Here is a 16638-nt window from a genome sequence, read left to right on the forward strand (position 1 = left end):
GGAGGGTATTCCTGTCTGGCAAAGCATTACAAAGTGCTCATACCAGAGAATGGAAAGTTTAAGAAGCACTTCTAAAAAAGGTCTCAATTTGGAAACTTGTTTCTGCAAGTTGAGTGTGTCACTTCGAGTTTGACTAATGCCCTAGGTCCTCCGGTCACAGCTCTCAAAACTTCGTGACAATTTATGAGCCATGTTGTCAAAGAGCCGATCTCACCAAGTCCAGCCCTACGGCTGCAGAGGCAGATACACGACCTGCTGGTGCACCCTACAGTTTCCTTTTCTGGGGGAAAATGCATCTACTTCTTACGCTGCTCTGCCAATCTTTTGGCCAACATGTAGTCAGTTGTTGTAGAGGTGTGCTCCATGCTCATCACCTCCAACACAAATCACCTCAAGGATGGCTGCCCACCATCAACTTTCCAAAATAATCCAGCTTCTGTTGTCTGTACTATCTCATAGCTATCTAAAACCCCTGTCTTCAGGCTGTCTCCTTTTGCTGTGCACCTTCAGATTTAGCCCCATGCACTTCTACTGAATTTAGACTCCAAAAATACTGACTCGACTTCTGTTATTTTATACCTGAATGGAAAGAGTTCAAAGTTTTACCCGATGCAATAAAAACAGGAGGCAAAGTTTTATGTGATGTAATAAAAACAGGAGGCCAGAAGGCAGTGGACTGTAATAAGGATGAACGTACAAGAGAACACAAGCAGAGAGTTGCCACACGGTTATTTTTTAATATAATGTACTTACAAGAAGTATTTCTCTTAAAGGAGGCTTACATTTATCATTCATAATGTAATGTAATTCATAAAAACATTTATGGTATGGTTACACTGGGTACCCAAGCCAAGATACCATGAGAGGCAATTCAGGCAGCCTGGATAATACTTAGCCTATTAATTGTACAGCAGTGATCTGTACTTAACAATGAAAGTGCCATCAACAATTTTCAAAGCCTTTCTCCTTGTCCGTGGCTAATACCCTTAACAATCAGTCAGAGGTAGTGGGCTGAGGCAGAGCTCAAGGCCATCAGCTCCTCCCAGCCTGCTACACGGTTCCCAGGAAACACCCTGCATTTCATTACTGCTCGCTTAGCTTGTGGTGTAATATTGTGCTGCGGGGCATTAAGCTATCATCAAAAGCAATAGACCAATTAGTGTGACTTCTTTTTCCAGGGTCGTTGTACGAGGGAGAACTGCAAGTACCTTCATCCACCAACACATTTAAAAACTCAACTGGAAATCAATGGCAGGAACAACTTAATCCAACAAAAAACTGCAGCAGCAATGCTTGCCCAGCAAATGCAGTTTATGTTTCCAGGAACACCACTACAGCCAGTGGTAAGTTTATTTCTCTGGTGGTGTTATCGGTAAGTAAGTTAAGGTAGAAGAATATATTGACCCACAAAAGCTCTCTAAAGTGGTACCAATAAAAATAATCACCATCTGTTGATTTAGGGAACTGCTGAGATGCTAGAAATATTTTCATTTATATTTGCATTTGAAGAGATGAAGGAGTGTTGCTGGAGATTTGATACCTTTTTTATCCTAGACTCACTTGCTTTTTTTCTACCTTTTTTTTTTTTTTTCCCCTTCATTCAGTTCCTGTTAGGTTTTGTCTAGATTTGCAAGGATTTTACCTATAATATCTCTGGAGGTGTAAAGTTGTATAACAATAATTTGTTAGTAAGTTATTTGAGTAGGATTGCAAAGTTCCCCTCTCAGAAGCCTGTGAATTTGAGTGGCTTCAAGCAGTATTTAATCCCAATACCTGGAAAAAAGGGTAATGTCATTCAGGGTAATGATTTCTCTCTCTCTTCTGATCTGAAGTGTCCCAGAATAAGAACTGATGATACGTCCACCTACAAACTCTGTGATTTATTTTAAGGTAATTCACAAGGTACCTGGAACACTTCAAATCCAGTAGGTGACATAAAAATAGTGTCCTGCAGCAACTTTGGGCTGCACACGAAAATGATCAGTTGCTGTGGACTGCCTTTGCAGTTCAGCTCTTCATTGCACCAGGCTTCCAGAGACACGTAATCTGAACAAGACTTTTCACATATGATATTTTCTCAATTCGAATGCCCACTGTAAGGCACTGGAGTGAGATTTCTTTCTCTAACTTGAGGCGTATACAGCATTGGCATCAAATTTTACGCTGGGCTTCCTAAATCCTTTGATAGTTTATCAAAAGAAATAGGCACTTCTAATTACCATTCACCTGGCTTGTTTCAGAAATCTGCATTCAGATTATATGGTTTGGTTTCTTTTAAGTGCCTTTGTCTTTCCATGAACTGTCAAAGGAGATAAGTATAAGCATCTCAGGTTAGGACATCTGTGTTTGGCTACATTAACTGCCCCCAGATGCCTGGTTTTACACTTGAAACATCTGCCGTGAGGTGGAAGGCATGAGCAAAAAATGGGTGTCAGAAGTCCCTGAGTTTCAGGCACATGTTTATCAGCTTTCAGTACGTATGGAAGGTGTATCTTGATACATTGTCACGACGTGTTTTGGTATTTCCTGATTTTCTACTGCTTAAGTTTTCACCAAAAAAAGTTTTCATGGAATAATAAAATGATTCCACTTCTTGGTATTATGAGTAAAAATTGGAAATGGCAAAATCACGCTTTTTACTACTCACTCATTTTATCATTTGAACTTTACAATTTCATTGAAGTAATGCCTTCTGTACTGATGGCTGTGATAAAAGTGGAGAGTTTTATTTCTCTGTCATGCATAAATTGCCTGATTAAGATGACTCAGCCTTGACCAAATGGATAAAATGTAGAAGAAAATTCCATAGAAGTCATTTGACATGTAGATTTATCCTTAAAATTGTATCTGATACAAAGATGGTATTTATATTTTACATAACACATACTGTCCCTAAAATAGTTGAACCATTGTTTCATATAAATCTTCATTATTATGCTCGAAATAATTTAGCTCACACTTGGCATATAAACCATGCTATTTGATATCGAGCAGTTTTGATCTCTGATAAAAACAGAGCATTATTCACTTCTAACGCTCTAGGGCAAATAGATGCCATTTCCATACAGTTGGCTATCTTGGCTAATGTGCTGCTCTCAGCAACTTCTTGGTACTAACTGAAATTCAGTTATAATTTAGTAAAAAAACAACAAACAAACAAACAAACAAAAACTAGAAGTAAACCTTCTAGCGTGTGTGCTTTCTCTTGCATATTTTCTGTATAATTTGTGTGTTGGCTTCCCTTCTGGAACCAAGGGTATGCAGGCCACCTTGATGAGAAAGACTTTCTTCTTTCATTAAGTGTTTTTAAGTCTTCCTAAGTCCATCTCTAGTGTTCAGCTATTCCATGGTTCATTTCTAGCTGCCAGTTTACTCAGGGATTTAATTTGTGACTAAGTTAATGTCAGATTTGTACTGTTTCTGCAGAGTTTTGCATTTATAATCATAATTATTTACCATTATAGCTTCACTCTCTGGAGTAAACATCTGCTCTGCAGAGCTAAATCACTTTCCAGTCATGACCGTGGTCTGACCATGGTGATGTTCTGCTTCTACCCCCCTTGGAGCTGGTGGTGACAAACCCACTATTCTGCCTTGGTAGAGCTGGGTTTTAGAGTTACACAAGTGCTCTTTCTTCTGGTCGTGACTTCACTGACTTGCTCTAAGGAGGCACGAAACAGATTTTTAGACCCTTACCTTTCCTTCCAATCAACCTTTTTTTTTTGTAAGATGAACTCAAGCTAAGTCTGAGTAATCGCTTTCTAAATATTGTGTCCAGCTGAGATTATAATATTTATTCTGCTTGCCACTGGTGACAGCTGAGCACACAAACATTTGCAAAGGTGAGACTTTTTGATGTATGAGCCATAGCAACTCCTACAATTGCAGGAGCTGGCTGAATACAGCATGCAAAGAGATGGAAGTTACATGCCAAAGAGTTCATTATTTATAGTCTTACTAGAAATATGGATTTAATATAGGTAATAATGCTTCACCTGTGAAATCTGGTACTTTGAAAGAATAGCCTGTTTTCCAAAGGAAAGCAGGTATTGAGAAAAAGCAATAAAGTTCTGTTATTTCAATTTTTTGATGTGTAAATAAGCCTGCAATATAAGCTGGACCTCCATAGAGATTCAGGTTCACAGTGGGACTTCCTTTGCAGTGGCAGCCTCTTTTCCAATAGCAGAGCTACAACGTGCAGTTCCTAGTATGCAGCTGGAATGTGTTACATGATTAAAAGAAGAGAATATGCTGTGTGTTTTGCCAGCTGCTTGAAATTCTTTGATTAAGAAAATGAATCGGCGCCAGGGAGAACATGCAAAAGACAACTAATAAGCTCTTGATTAAGGTTTTTTTCATCTTGGTCTGTGTTTTCATTTTGCAGCCCACATTTCCAGTGGGTCCCACAATAGGAACGAACACGGCTATTAGCTTTGCTCCTTACCTAACGCCAGTAACACCGGGAGTTGGCTTAGTCCCGACCGAGATCCTACCCACGCCGCCTGTCATTGTTCCTGGAAGTCCACCGGTTTCAGTCCCTGGTTCAACTGCTACTCAGAAACTCCTCAGGACTGATAAACTGGAGGTATTGTGGGCACCACCATGACTAGAAATGTGATTCTCTGTCAGGCTGTAGGGAAGCTCCTGGAGGAGAAAAAGCATTATTTTGGAAACTATGCTGAAATATAGTTGCTCAAAGTGTAGACATCATAACTAGACAGAATTCCTACACTTGCAGCCAGTGGTAATTAAATACATTTATAAGGTAGTGCATTTGCTCAAATTTAACACACAGAAATCAACATGAAGATTCATCTTTCTTAAACTTCATCTCTTCAAATAAACCTCAAGTTTGCATGCCCGTAAGGGTATGCTTTGGTGAAATACCTAGCAAGCACATTGTCACTGCAGTATTATTACATTATTATATTCTTATTATATTATATTATATTATATTATATTATATTATATTATATTATATTATATTTTTATTATTTTATTATATTCTCCTTATAAAAATCAGCTTGTCCATTCTGTTCATTTAATTATTTTTAAGGTGGATGTCCACTTTATTTGTAGACTCTCTACCTCATGTATCAGCAAGAGGAACTGCATCCATAGCAGTGGAGTTGCAAGAATATAAACTACAGTTAGAAAGGGACTGAACATTTTGCGAGTCTCAGCTAGTTTAGCAGGGGCAGTTTCTTCAGTAAGAATCCTTCCCAGCTGTTTTCTAAGCAGGAAAAGGAGAGACATTTGGGAATGTTTCTGTTCCATGTCCATTTAGCCACCATACCACAAAGCTACCTGAGGAGCCCAATGCGCAAGGGTAAAATAGACGCGTTTCCCTCTCCCAGAAGAACATAATGGGTTTATTAAATCGGATTCAGTGATCTCACCGGGGAAGGGGATGGTCCTTTCTGGGGGGACATGGGCTCTCCCTGCCGTTTCGGGTTGCAACCAGTGTTGTTTTGCACGTAGGTGTGCAGGGAGTTCCAGCGGGGCAACTGTGCGCGTGGAGAGACTGATTGCCGCTTTGCACATCCGGCAGACAGCACAATGATTGACACAAATGACAACACCGTAACCGTGTGTATGGATTACATAAAAGGTCGTTGCATGAGGGAGAAATGCAAGTATTTTCACCCTCCTGCACATTTGCAGGCCAAAATCAAAGCGGCGCAACACCAAGCCAACCAGGCTGCGGTGGCAGCCCAGGCAGCTGCGGCAGCTGCGACTGTGATGGTAAGTGCTGGCATATATGGCTGCTTTTCTTGACAGAAGCTCTTTGATGCCTATTTTGCTTCAATTTAATGCTGTTTGCTTATACTTTCTTTTTCCCTTTTGCTTTTTTTTTTTTTTTTTTGGTAAAAAGATAAGAATTGATAAAATTGCTAGTATTGCTTGATGGGAGGAAGCGCTCTTTTTCTTCATTCCCGTATTTGAATGCTGTATTTCTATTCAAGACAGTGAAGCAAATGACACTCTATACCACTTCTGTTCTCTGCCTTGATTATATGTTAAATTTGCCCCTCGTATTTCCAAACAGAAATAAAATCGTTCAATGTCCATTGGAAAACAGGCGTGGATATGCTGGTTTAGCTCTGAAAACTCTGAAATATATAGATGTGGAAATTTGGAAGAAAAGGAAGAAAAGCAAAGAGACGTTTTTTGCTTCGGAGATCGGTAGTAGAAGAGAGACCTGTATCAAGATGTCATTCAGTTAGATACCTGAGCCTAACCCAGACACCTTGGTCCCACCTCAGAGGCGGTGGAGAAAAACCTGCGTATTCATCCATGCTGTTCATTTGTTCATCACAGAAAGAAGAGGAAGAATTGTCCTCTGTAGATCTTTCCCCACTGCCTAAGAAGTGTTGACTATATCTTTTTGCACTTTGGTTAGGGGAGATGAGTCTCATGCCAAGAGACCTTTCTTGCCTCTCCCACTGACAAGGCAAGTTACTTGAATCTCTCCATGATGCCTTTCTATTTTCTATTAGAATAATGGTGTTAAAAAGCAGGTAACTAAAATGGAAATAGTTCAGAAATAGAAGAATAGTTCAGAAATAGTTCAGAAAAAGCAGAGTGAGTGTAGCCAAAAAAAAAAAAAAAAAGAGATTGAGGACTTTCTATTTTCAGAAATTTTAAGCTCTTACTGAAAGCTGTTCAGACAAGTCAGCCCGTCCTTTTACCAGTATTGGTTATCTCTTATGGTTGCTACCAGGAAAGTTGATAAATTTAAGTAAAGTGGTATTGATAAAGTTAAATAAATCGAGCATGCAGGATTTGTCTTGGGAGACAAAATTGCTGGCAGTAAATCAAAGAATCGTTGTCCTCATTGCTGGCACTGGAGGAATAATTAAGCAGATGTGGTTTGTGGACTTGTGGGCAGTGCATACAATAGTGACAGACAATACAGTTATTCTCTGGGTAAGGAGCCTACCAGAAACACAATACAGTACAGTATATAACTACCCCAGGCTATTGTATTTAGCAAATGAGCAAAGACCAGACTTTTTGAGGAACAAAGGATAAGTTATGCAAGAAAGTAAACCTACAAACAGAAGAAAAATTTTTAAGTTGTAAATTCTTTCTCATATAGTTTCCCAGTGACTGTTTTACACATGATGATTTTTAGTTAAACTTTCCTGTGCTTGCGGAAATTGAATACCATCTGGAAATTAAAGCAGAGGAGATTGTATTTTTATTCTAATTAGCTTCTATTGTGCAATATTTATTGACCATTTAGAGAATGTAGTATTTCTAGACAGAATACTAAAGAAGAAAGGAGAGAGATGAGGGGATTCATTTTTTTTGCGCTTCAGTAATCGTTGGATAGATATCCTGTGATTTTAAATAAGCCATAATTGGAGTTGCATTAGCCTCAAAGCAAGATGAAGCATCTTTGGAAAGACAGAACTGAAATGTTAGCATTCTAATGTCATGGAGGAAGAAGACTGGGACCTGTAATTCAGGGTAACTTTTTGCAGAAAAATATATACAAATATATACAGAATATTTTCATGGAATATTTAGACTATCAAACAGAAAAGATTCTTTTCAATCCAATTGTTTTTTTTTTTTTTATTTAATGTAGACTTGAAACAATCAGATAAAGTGAATGAAAAATCACCAGAACGACAACAAAAAGTGGTAGAAAAAATATGCTTCCAAGGCTACCCAAGAATGAACAAGAATAGTTAATTGGATCTAGAAAGAAAAAATAAGGCAGAAATATGAATGCCTAACTATAGGACTCACTTGGAGGTTGCTCCCAGGATGAACTGTGTCTAAGAGGTTTTCCTTCCTGGGGGAATTGTCTGCATTGCTCTGGTCCAGAGGGCATTCTTGTAGGTGAGCTTTGTGGATGGGGTTACAGCACTGGGGGCAGAACTTGTAAGAACATTGAAGGTCAATGAAGTTTGCAGTCTGGTACCAGAAAATACCCTGCCTGTACTTCTGTACACTAAAGTTAAGGAAATTTTGCTCAGATGTCTTAGGTGACCCTCATAATATGAACTAAAAAGAAAGGAGAAAGACACTGTGACAGAGGCTATAAACCACATGCAGCGTAAATCCGAAGCTCATTAGAAGATAGTCATCCATCATTGTACTCAGGGAGCTGCAGGTATTCATGTGGAGCATCAGAGAGCATGGAAAGTCACAGAATAATGTACAGCCTAAATTAAAATGTGAATTGATAGCTGGGGTTGGAAGGGACCTGTGGAGACTGTCTAGTCCACCCTCCCTGCTCTAATAGGATGAGCTAGAGCAGACTGCCCAGGATCATGCCTAGTTGGCTTTTGAATGTCTCCAAGGTTGGAGACTCTAAAACTTCTTCTAGCATGATTAAATCATGCTTACAGTAATTTGTTTAAGTTATATTTAAATAATTTAAATAATTAAATAATTTAAATATATTTAAATAAAATCTCCTGTGTTTCAGTTGGTTCTCATTGCCTCTTCTCTTGTCACTGGGCACCACTGAAAAGAGCCTGGCTCCATCTTTACTCCCCCATTTTATTATACACACTGTTGAAGTCGCCCTGCGTCTTTTCTTCTCCAGACTGAACAATCTAAGGTCTCTCAACCTTTCTTCATATGAGAGATGCTTCATTCCTTCCATCACCTTTGGGGCTCTCTATGGGACTATTTCTAGTATGTCCATTTCTTTCTTGCACTGGGAGCCCAGACCTAGACATAGCAAGACATATGCAGCCTCACCAGAGGTGGATATGGGGGAAGGATAACCTTCAACCTGGTCGTGATGCTCTTCCCAGTGCAGCCTAGAACACAGCAGCCCAGGACACTGTTGGCTGCCTTTGCTGTGAAGGCACAGGGTAGACTCATGTTCATCTTGGTGTCCACCAGGACCCCAGGGACCTTTTCTGCTAAGCTGCTTTCCAGCTGGGTGGTCTCCAGCACGTACTGCTTGCTGTGGCTGTGTGTCCCCAGGTGCCTGATGTGTTATCTCCCTTTATTGAACATGAGTTTCCTCCATGCCCATTTCTCCAACCTGTCTAGGTCCCTCTGAATGGCAACACAGCTGTCTGATATATAAATCACTCCTCCCAGTTTTATACCACTGTTGACTGGACTCAAGCTGGACTTTATGTTGCTGATCACAACTCTTTGATCCTGGCAGTTGAGACAATTTTCAATCCACCTCACCCTTTCCACATATTTAGCCTGTACTAAATGAGTTTGTGAAAGTGAAATGGGAGACAGTGTAGAAAACCTTCCTGAAGTCAAGAGGAACAACATTGATTGCTCTCCCCTCATCTACCAAGCCAGTCTCGTAGAAGGCTATCAGGTTGGTTAAGCACAATTTCCACTCCATAAATCTGTGCTGGCTAGTCCCCATCAATTTCTTGGCTCTCATGTGTCTGGAGATGGTTTTCGGGAGGATTTGCTTCATCACCTTCCCAGACATCGAGGTAAGGCTGACTGACCTGTCATTCCCTTCTTTCCCTTTTTGAAGATAGGGGTGTCATTTACTTTCTTTCAGTTTTCAGAATTTGCCTCAGTCATAACGACCTTGCAAAGATTGGTAAGAGTGGTCTCTCATTGTATGACATTGCCCAGCTCCTTCAGCACCCACTGATGTATCTTATGAGGTCCTGTAAACATCCTGTTTGTTTAAATGTTCCCTAACCTGATCCTCTTCCACCAAGGATGCTGAGGCCATGCCCCTATAGGTCATCTCTCCACTTCTTGTGTGCTTCTCTTCTTTAAGTTTAGTCAGGAGCTCCTTGCTCATCCATGCAGTCATGTGTATCTTGCTCATATTCCAGGATGCATTATAGCATACAGATGTGGCATATGGCAGAAAAATATTATGCCTCAGATTGTTTGACAATTTTTATTATTATCTTTATTTGCTTTCCATAGCATTTTCCTATCTAGTCTGTAACTGTTTATTTTTTGGTTGTTAGTTATGTAGGAGCTTAAATGTTGAGGAGTTTAGCTGATGGAACAGAAAGAATCAGAAGAAGCTTTTACCATCAGGACAAAATGAAACATAAAGGTAGGAGGGAGGAGTGGATAGGCAGTCTAAAGGCTTGAAAAGAGGGGAAGACCACATGGAATCAAGGTCGAAGATCTAGAAACAGATCAATTTAAAGCTTTTGGGTTGAACTTGGTATGGAAGATGAGATGAAAGCCAGTAAAAAGCTTCAAAGTAGGGAGATAAGGGGCAGAAGAGCATGGAGAAGAGGTGGAGAAAGGCAATCAGAAATACAGAGATAGTAAGAAAACAAGTGAGATAATACCTGGTTTTGGATAATAAAGGTAATTAACTGAAATGCTCTACTCTTAATGATGTTGGTTTGAATTTATGGGCTTCACCATCACATAATGCTAAATTCAGTTGTGATACTTCACCTCCATGTAGACTTCCATCAGGAGTGGATGCAGAGTGGGTCTGAGGCTGTGTTAGCTTAGCGGAGCGATGTCCCCCGTGGTAGGTACCACACATCAGCTGCACAGCACAGCACCATGCTGAGATGCAAGAAGGCTATCCACATCCTCACTTGGCATCAGGTGTTTCTTGTTATATCCAGGGCTTGACCCAGACAGATGAGCAGATCCTGTAGATTAGGTATATAAAATCCAGAAATGTGCTGCAGGAGAGTTGAGGAGGGAGCCAAGGAAAGCTTTGTGCAACGTAGCTGCAACAGAGCTGCGAATGAGGAAAGCAAGGGCTATCCTGCAAAATACCCTGTTGGCACTAGCTAATACCATGACCATAAGCTATTTGTAGGTGTTCTGTGCCTTGTCCTCTTTTTTTATACATTTGTTCCACATTTCCACATACTGATGTCAAGATGGACATAATTGGCATATCCTAAAAAAAGCTAAATATCAGCATGTGCCTGTAAAAAAAAGAAAAAATCTGATTTATAAGTAAATTGTCCTTTCTTTCTGAAGGTTTATAAACATTATTTGCACTACAAAACTCAGAAGTAATATTTTATATTAAAAAAATTCAAAGACTGTCATCGTATCAGCCATAAGTTTAATATTACAATGAAAATATACATAAATTTATATGTCTATGTACTATGCCTACATATTTTCTTTAATAAAATAATAATGTTGAACTAGTATTGTAAATCATACTTTAATGTTCACTTTTAAGCTGGGAGCAGTGTTTTCACTCCCTGCTCCCCAATCTGGTACTGAAGGTTGTAGTGAAATTTAGAAAATATGCTTTAAATTCTGAAAGGCTGTTTTTTTTCCTCTCAATGTAATGTGGTAAGTCACAAGGAAAAAAAATCTACAACAATGACCCACTTGTAGGGAAAAAAATAAGGAATTAATGATAAGTTAGTGTAAGACATATTGTGTAGTCTGTATTGGAAGAGGGGAACCTCTCGTTTTGAATCCCAAACTTATTGAATTTCGTGGTTTCATTACCTATGACCCTCACCTTGCAAACTCAAGCATCAGTAGCATTTGTAATGCATTACAACTTTCCCTAGTGCTTTGGATTTGAAAATCCAGCGTTCGAAATTGATTTTGTTGGCAAATTTGACTCAACTAACTTATCAGAAATTCTTGTAGGAGTATCCTTAAAACTCTCTGCATCTCTGTGAAGTGTTTATAAAATGCTTAATAGTGTCTGCAAGCTGCTGTTTTACTCAACTTTCCTGAATTTCAAACATCTATATTTTACTCTCTTATATGCTTTTAACTAAGGTATAGTAGATGCGTTTTTGCTTCAGTACTAATTCGAAAGTGTAATATTCATTTCTTTAGAAGACATTTTTGTTGTTGTGCATGCCTAGTGTTTTTTGTATGTTGTATATTGCATTCAGAATATTTTTTTCCTTCTCACCTATCCACAATGCAATGCCGTTCCCATGACGCACCTCTGCTTGCTGTTTACCTGTATGTTAATTCGCTTGACTCCCATTGGCCCACTGCCATCATGTGCTCGCTGCCTGTTATTAAAAGACTCAGTCGACTGCCAAAGCAATGAAGCGACCTCTCGAAGCAACTGTAGACCTGGTACTTTGACCTTTCACCTTTTGCTTTGCATGTAGCTTTTTTTTTATTTTATTTTTTTTTCGGAGAAGCAACTAATGAAATTTGTACTGCTTTCTTTTGAACATCAACCAGAAATGATTTCACATACTCTTAATTTACCGGCAACTCGGTACCGTATTTATCCATCTCATTCTCATACGTAATAAACGCAGACGATTTCGTTTGGTTCCTAACATGGTTTCATTTTTAAATACCTCCTCATAAAAAGTCGAATTGAGATAAAACTGCTTTTGTAATTGAAAACGCTTAACATAATCCATTAATCTATATAATAATAGGAAACAATACTTAAATTAAAAGAACATACTTGGCAATGAAACACAAGTGGTTTTTTCTCCCTATAATATTTGAAAGCCTATTTAAAGGAAATGCCATTTTCGTTGCTTTAAAGGCCTTTCTTTTCAGTAGTTGTGCTGCTACAGTTTTAGGTTAATAGTACCATGCTTTTGCTATCAATAACAAAATTTCACTCATTTTACATTGCTGTGCTTTGAGTTAATATGCATGGCAAGGCATCTTTAGCCGCTTTAAAAATAATAAGTTTTTGTACTTTTGTATATGTTGCAGACAATGCCTTGGAAATTACGCCGTTTTAACTAACTTTCTTATTTACAGGCCTTTCCTCCCGGTGTTCTTCACCCTTTACCAAAGAGACAAGCACTTGAAAAAAGCAATGGTGCCAGTGCCGTTTTCAATCCCAGTGTCTTGCACTACCAACAGGCTCTTGCCAATGCTCAGTTGCAGCAACATGCAGCGTTTATCCCGACAGGTATGTTGCACCCGCACTGACCCCAGGTTGTGTAGGGTAGCCTCTACCTCAGCCAGTTGCGCTTAAGGAAAGGTTTTATTATGCTCCCCATCCTGCTTGAGATGAGGCCTGCATAGTTATTTCCACGCTGGTTTAATTCCTTCTGCAAAGTGTGAGGGTTCAAGCTGAAATCCCGGCACGCCGTTAGGCTGCTTTCCATTTTCATAGCCTCCTTCATCATCGCCCACAGTTCGCCCTTTTTTCCTACATCGATTTGGCTGTATTTTGACTTCACCTGCTAGAGCTTTCCCAGGGAATGAGAGGGCAAAACACCGCTGGGAAAATGCTGGGAAAAGCATAGGGCTTTGAAGATGCTGCGGGTGTCCCTCCATGGCCCCTCCGTTGCTGCTCTGCAGCAGGTTGAGAACAGGTGCCCCAACACGAGCCTTCTGCTCATAGCCACACAGGAGCATCCTCAAAACAAATTGCTCCCCGCCTCGGCACTAAAGGGGCTTGGAGGCATCAGGTTTGTTCTCTTGGCTTTCCTTTTGTCACGCTACCAGTACTTTTCCTAGCATTTGCAGCTAATAGCTGAGGTTGTAGTTCTTCGTCCGGGTGAGCCAAAGGTGAGAGGACGCGCTTTGCATGTCAGTGCGCAGAAGCCTGTGAGGTCCAGAGGCTTGAGCTGCACCACGGTGCTGGTGCTGTGGCTCCTCCTCAACACCACAAAAGAAGGAATGCACTTGGTATTTGCATAAACAGTGACACCAGAATCCCCTAAATTATGTCAGTCGCCCCTACTCCAAACTTTCTGCAGTTGAACATCCTCTCTAAGGACCGATGTGATGTGGTCTGCGGTTGACAAATAGCATGTTCTGGTATCAGAACGTGATCATGGAGAGCAGTCAGAACCATTTATAACAACGTGTTTGCAAATGCACTTAACATTTCAGCAATATTATTTTAGTTTATAGGAATAACGCTGGTTTAAACAGGGAATGAAACACAACACGCAAGGATTGCCCAATCTATCAGCATCCCCGTATGTCTCTGAGGATGAAAACAAACACAGATGGCATTGACTTCATGAGATTTTGCTATAAGGCCTGAGTAACAACCTTGGAGCCTGCCCCTGTGTTGATAATAGCAAGTTATAGAATGCTGTATTTTTAGCACACTCGTGCACCAGAATATCTGTGGCAGAAAACATGCAGACTTTTATGGGAGTATTTTAAAAAAATGTTGAGACTGCCTATTTGGACATGAATGGAAGACTGCCCTGTGCTTAATGATGTAGAAATTTATTGTATATCATAACCCTAACAATTTGTACTGATATGCATTACTCCTGCTCTTAAGCGCTCCCTTTCAGGGCTTATCACTGTTGTAAGGAACTGCCATAGAACTTAAATTAACTATGCAAAATAAAGTAGTTAAAACTTTTTTTTTTCAGTGAAATAGCGTTTGGATATTTTCCATATTTTTTGAGTGCTCGTGCTTCTTTAAGTAGCTCATTCTTTGTGCCATTTATTGTCCATCCCTCTTTCTGGCTAATGGCTGTAATTACAGTAGTACCTTATAAATTTCTCATGGTAGAAAGGGTGGATCTTGGAACCAAACCTTAAGGGCCGGATTATTGACAAGCCCAAAACAAGAGCTCAAAAAGGAAGAGGGAGGGATAACAAAGCAGACGGAGCCCAGGCCCAGAGTGAAAAGCCTTTCTCAAGATGTTGAACCTCCTGCTCTTTGTGAACACCATCAGGGCATTAGAGAGAGGAGAGAGATGTGGGAGGAAGCTAGAAAGAGGGAACCCGCTCTATATGAGTGGGTGCAACGTGCTTTTTGTTAAAGACGCTTTATCCAATATTCCCATGTTTCCTGGGAAGTCCAAGAGAAGGTTGGATTTGGTGGGTGCGAGACCTGTCATGTCACCTGGCCCTAAGGAGCAATGCATGACGTTATCTGTTGGGTTTTAAATGATGATGTGATATTTTCTGAACTGGTATAATTTTCAAATGTGTTCCTTGTGTGTGTGTGTTCGTGTGTGTTAAAAAAAGTTAACTTTTAAGACAAGTTTTGCTGCTGGAATATATATAAAACGTAATTGTTTTATATAACCTCTCTGCTTTCTTAACCACTTGCTCCCCTAATAAAACGTGTGGGGCTTCACTTAGCATGGCTTACCTCCAAATTTTTGCATTTCCCATGTTTTACATCAGTTTGATTGCTTCATCGCCTCTCCTTCTTGTCTGGTGAATGATCTCAAAACCAACAGATCCTCTCTCTCCTCCCATCGCTGTTCGTTAGTGTTTTTATGGCCGCTAGACTAGGAACTGTGTGTGTTCTCTGGGGGTTGTTCTTCCGTAAGGTCATTCATAGTTACGCTGCTGCTGCTGTGATGGGCGGGGAAGAGGCTGCTGTAATAATTAAACAGGAACACAGGAAGCATATTTGATTTTATATCAAATATGTGTGTATGTGGCGGTAGTCTCCTTGCCTCCTCACCTTCACCAGCTTGCTGTATGCCCTGTACTGAAAACACGTTGTTGTTTTTTGTTTGTTTGTTTGATTGATTTTTTATTTTTCTTTTCGTTTGGTCTTTTTAGAAAGGCTAAAGGTGGACTCAGCACCAAAGCCTATGGAACCTTTTGCTGCAAGGGTACATACACACTTACACGTGCTTAGCTTGGGAACTGTCCCAGTAGTGTTTTCGCTGGTCAGAAACACCTCTCTGCTACAAGCCTTGCATTAAGAACACGTATATCAACATGAAACATAAATTAGACAAAGCTTCTGCAGAGTGATATTGGGTACTTCCATTTTAACTTCTTCCTCTGCTGCACAAGAAGTTGATGAATCTGTGCAGCATTAAGCTCACTGAATTATGCAGTGAGTTCTAAAATTGCCAAATAATGTGATATTTAATCATAGATGTTTCTGTAAACAAAAAACCTGTTGCTGCAGTAGTACTAAATGAAAGGGTAAAAGTACTGAAGGAAAGAGCTTATGAAGGATCTTGTGTGCACACAGAAACATGCCAAAAGTCATACAATATACCCAAGTAGGAATTTAATATGATGAACATAATCACATTTTTATGTTAAAGCAAAACTATGAATGACCTTAAACTTTCATTTAACTAACTTACTTATCTGTGGTTATGCTTGAATCTCACTTTGAATGTTAACTCTAAACAGCTAACCTGTTTCTTCCCTTTATCCACTTTTTTCACCTATCATTGCATGACACGCAGGGTCAGTTTTGTGCATGACACCCGCTACCAGTATTGGTAGGTTCCAAATTTCTTTATTGATCTCTTTTATAATGTATATGATGTATATTCACTTGTTTCAAAAATCCTAGGCGAGATTTAGCCAATGACTAGAATTAAAGGTTCACTTGTCCTTCTGGTTGACTTTGTGCAGTATTTAGATTTGTAGAAGAAGCTGCAGTTTAGATGTGATATCACCTGCTATAACAACTACACTGCAAAAGCAAAATATCATGAATTCCAGTCTGCTTTTCAGTTTTCAAAGTTTTATTTCTCTTTATATTTTATACTGTCTAGTACTATAAAATCATAAAATACTGGAAAAGCCAGCAAGTTTCATCAGTGTTTTAAAGTTTCATAGTGGTGTGCCTATTTCTCCTTTTTGCTGTGTGTTAGAAAGTTTTATCAGCGTTTCCCAGAAATGCATGCTTTGATCCACAAAGGGTCTGTTGAAACCCATGATCTGAATCTTACTCTTCCTTGAAATACGTTTGGAATGAACATTTGGGGCATGCAAAATTGAAGTCCAGTGCAACAGACTTCAAGATGGAAAAGTAATCTTCCTTCT

General features: G+C 39.6%; 1 protein-coding gene across 5 annotated transcripts in view; it reads left to right on the top strand.

The window, feature by feature from the left end:
- MBNL2 (muscleblind like splicing regulator 2) overlaps positions 1-16638 on the top strand; it is a 108645-nt gene that overhangs the window by 73120 nt on the left and 18887 nt on the right. For 3 of the 5 annotated variants that reach the window (XM_084282596.1, XM_084282594.1, XM_084282595.1), the window contains exons 3-7: positions 1179-1343; positions 4385-4585; positions 5482-5745; positions 11959-12012; positions 12667-12820. In XM_084282596.1, the coding sequence (XP_084138722.1) occupies positions 1179-1343; positions 4385-4585; positions 5482-5745; positions 11959-12012; positions 12667-12820 (838 nt within the window). The remainder of the gene's footprint in view (positions 1-1178; positions 1344-4384; positions 4586-5481; positions 5746-11958; positions 12013-12666; positions 12821-16638) is intronic. The other 2 variants (XM_084282598.1, XM_084282597.1) reach the window with 1 other exon arrangement.

The sequence above is a fragment of the Netta rufina genome (assembly GCF_964035555.1).
Source record: "Netta rufina genome assembly, chromosome: 1".
In the NCBI taxonomy this organism is placed as follows: Eukaryota; Metazoa; Chordata; class Aves; order Anseriformes; family Anatidae; genus Netta; species Netta rufina.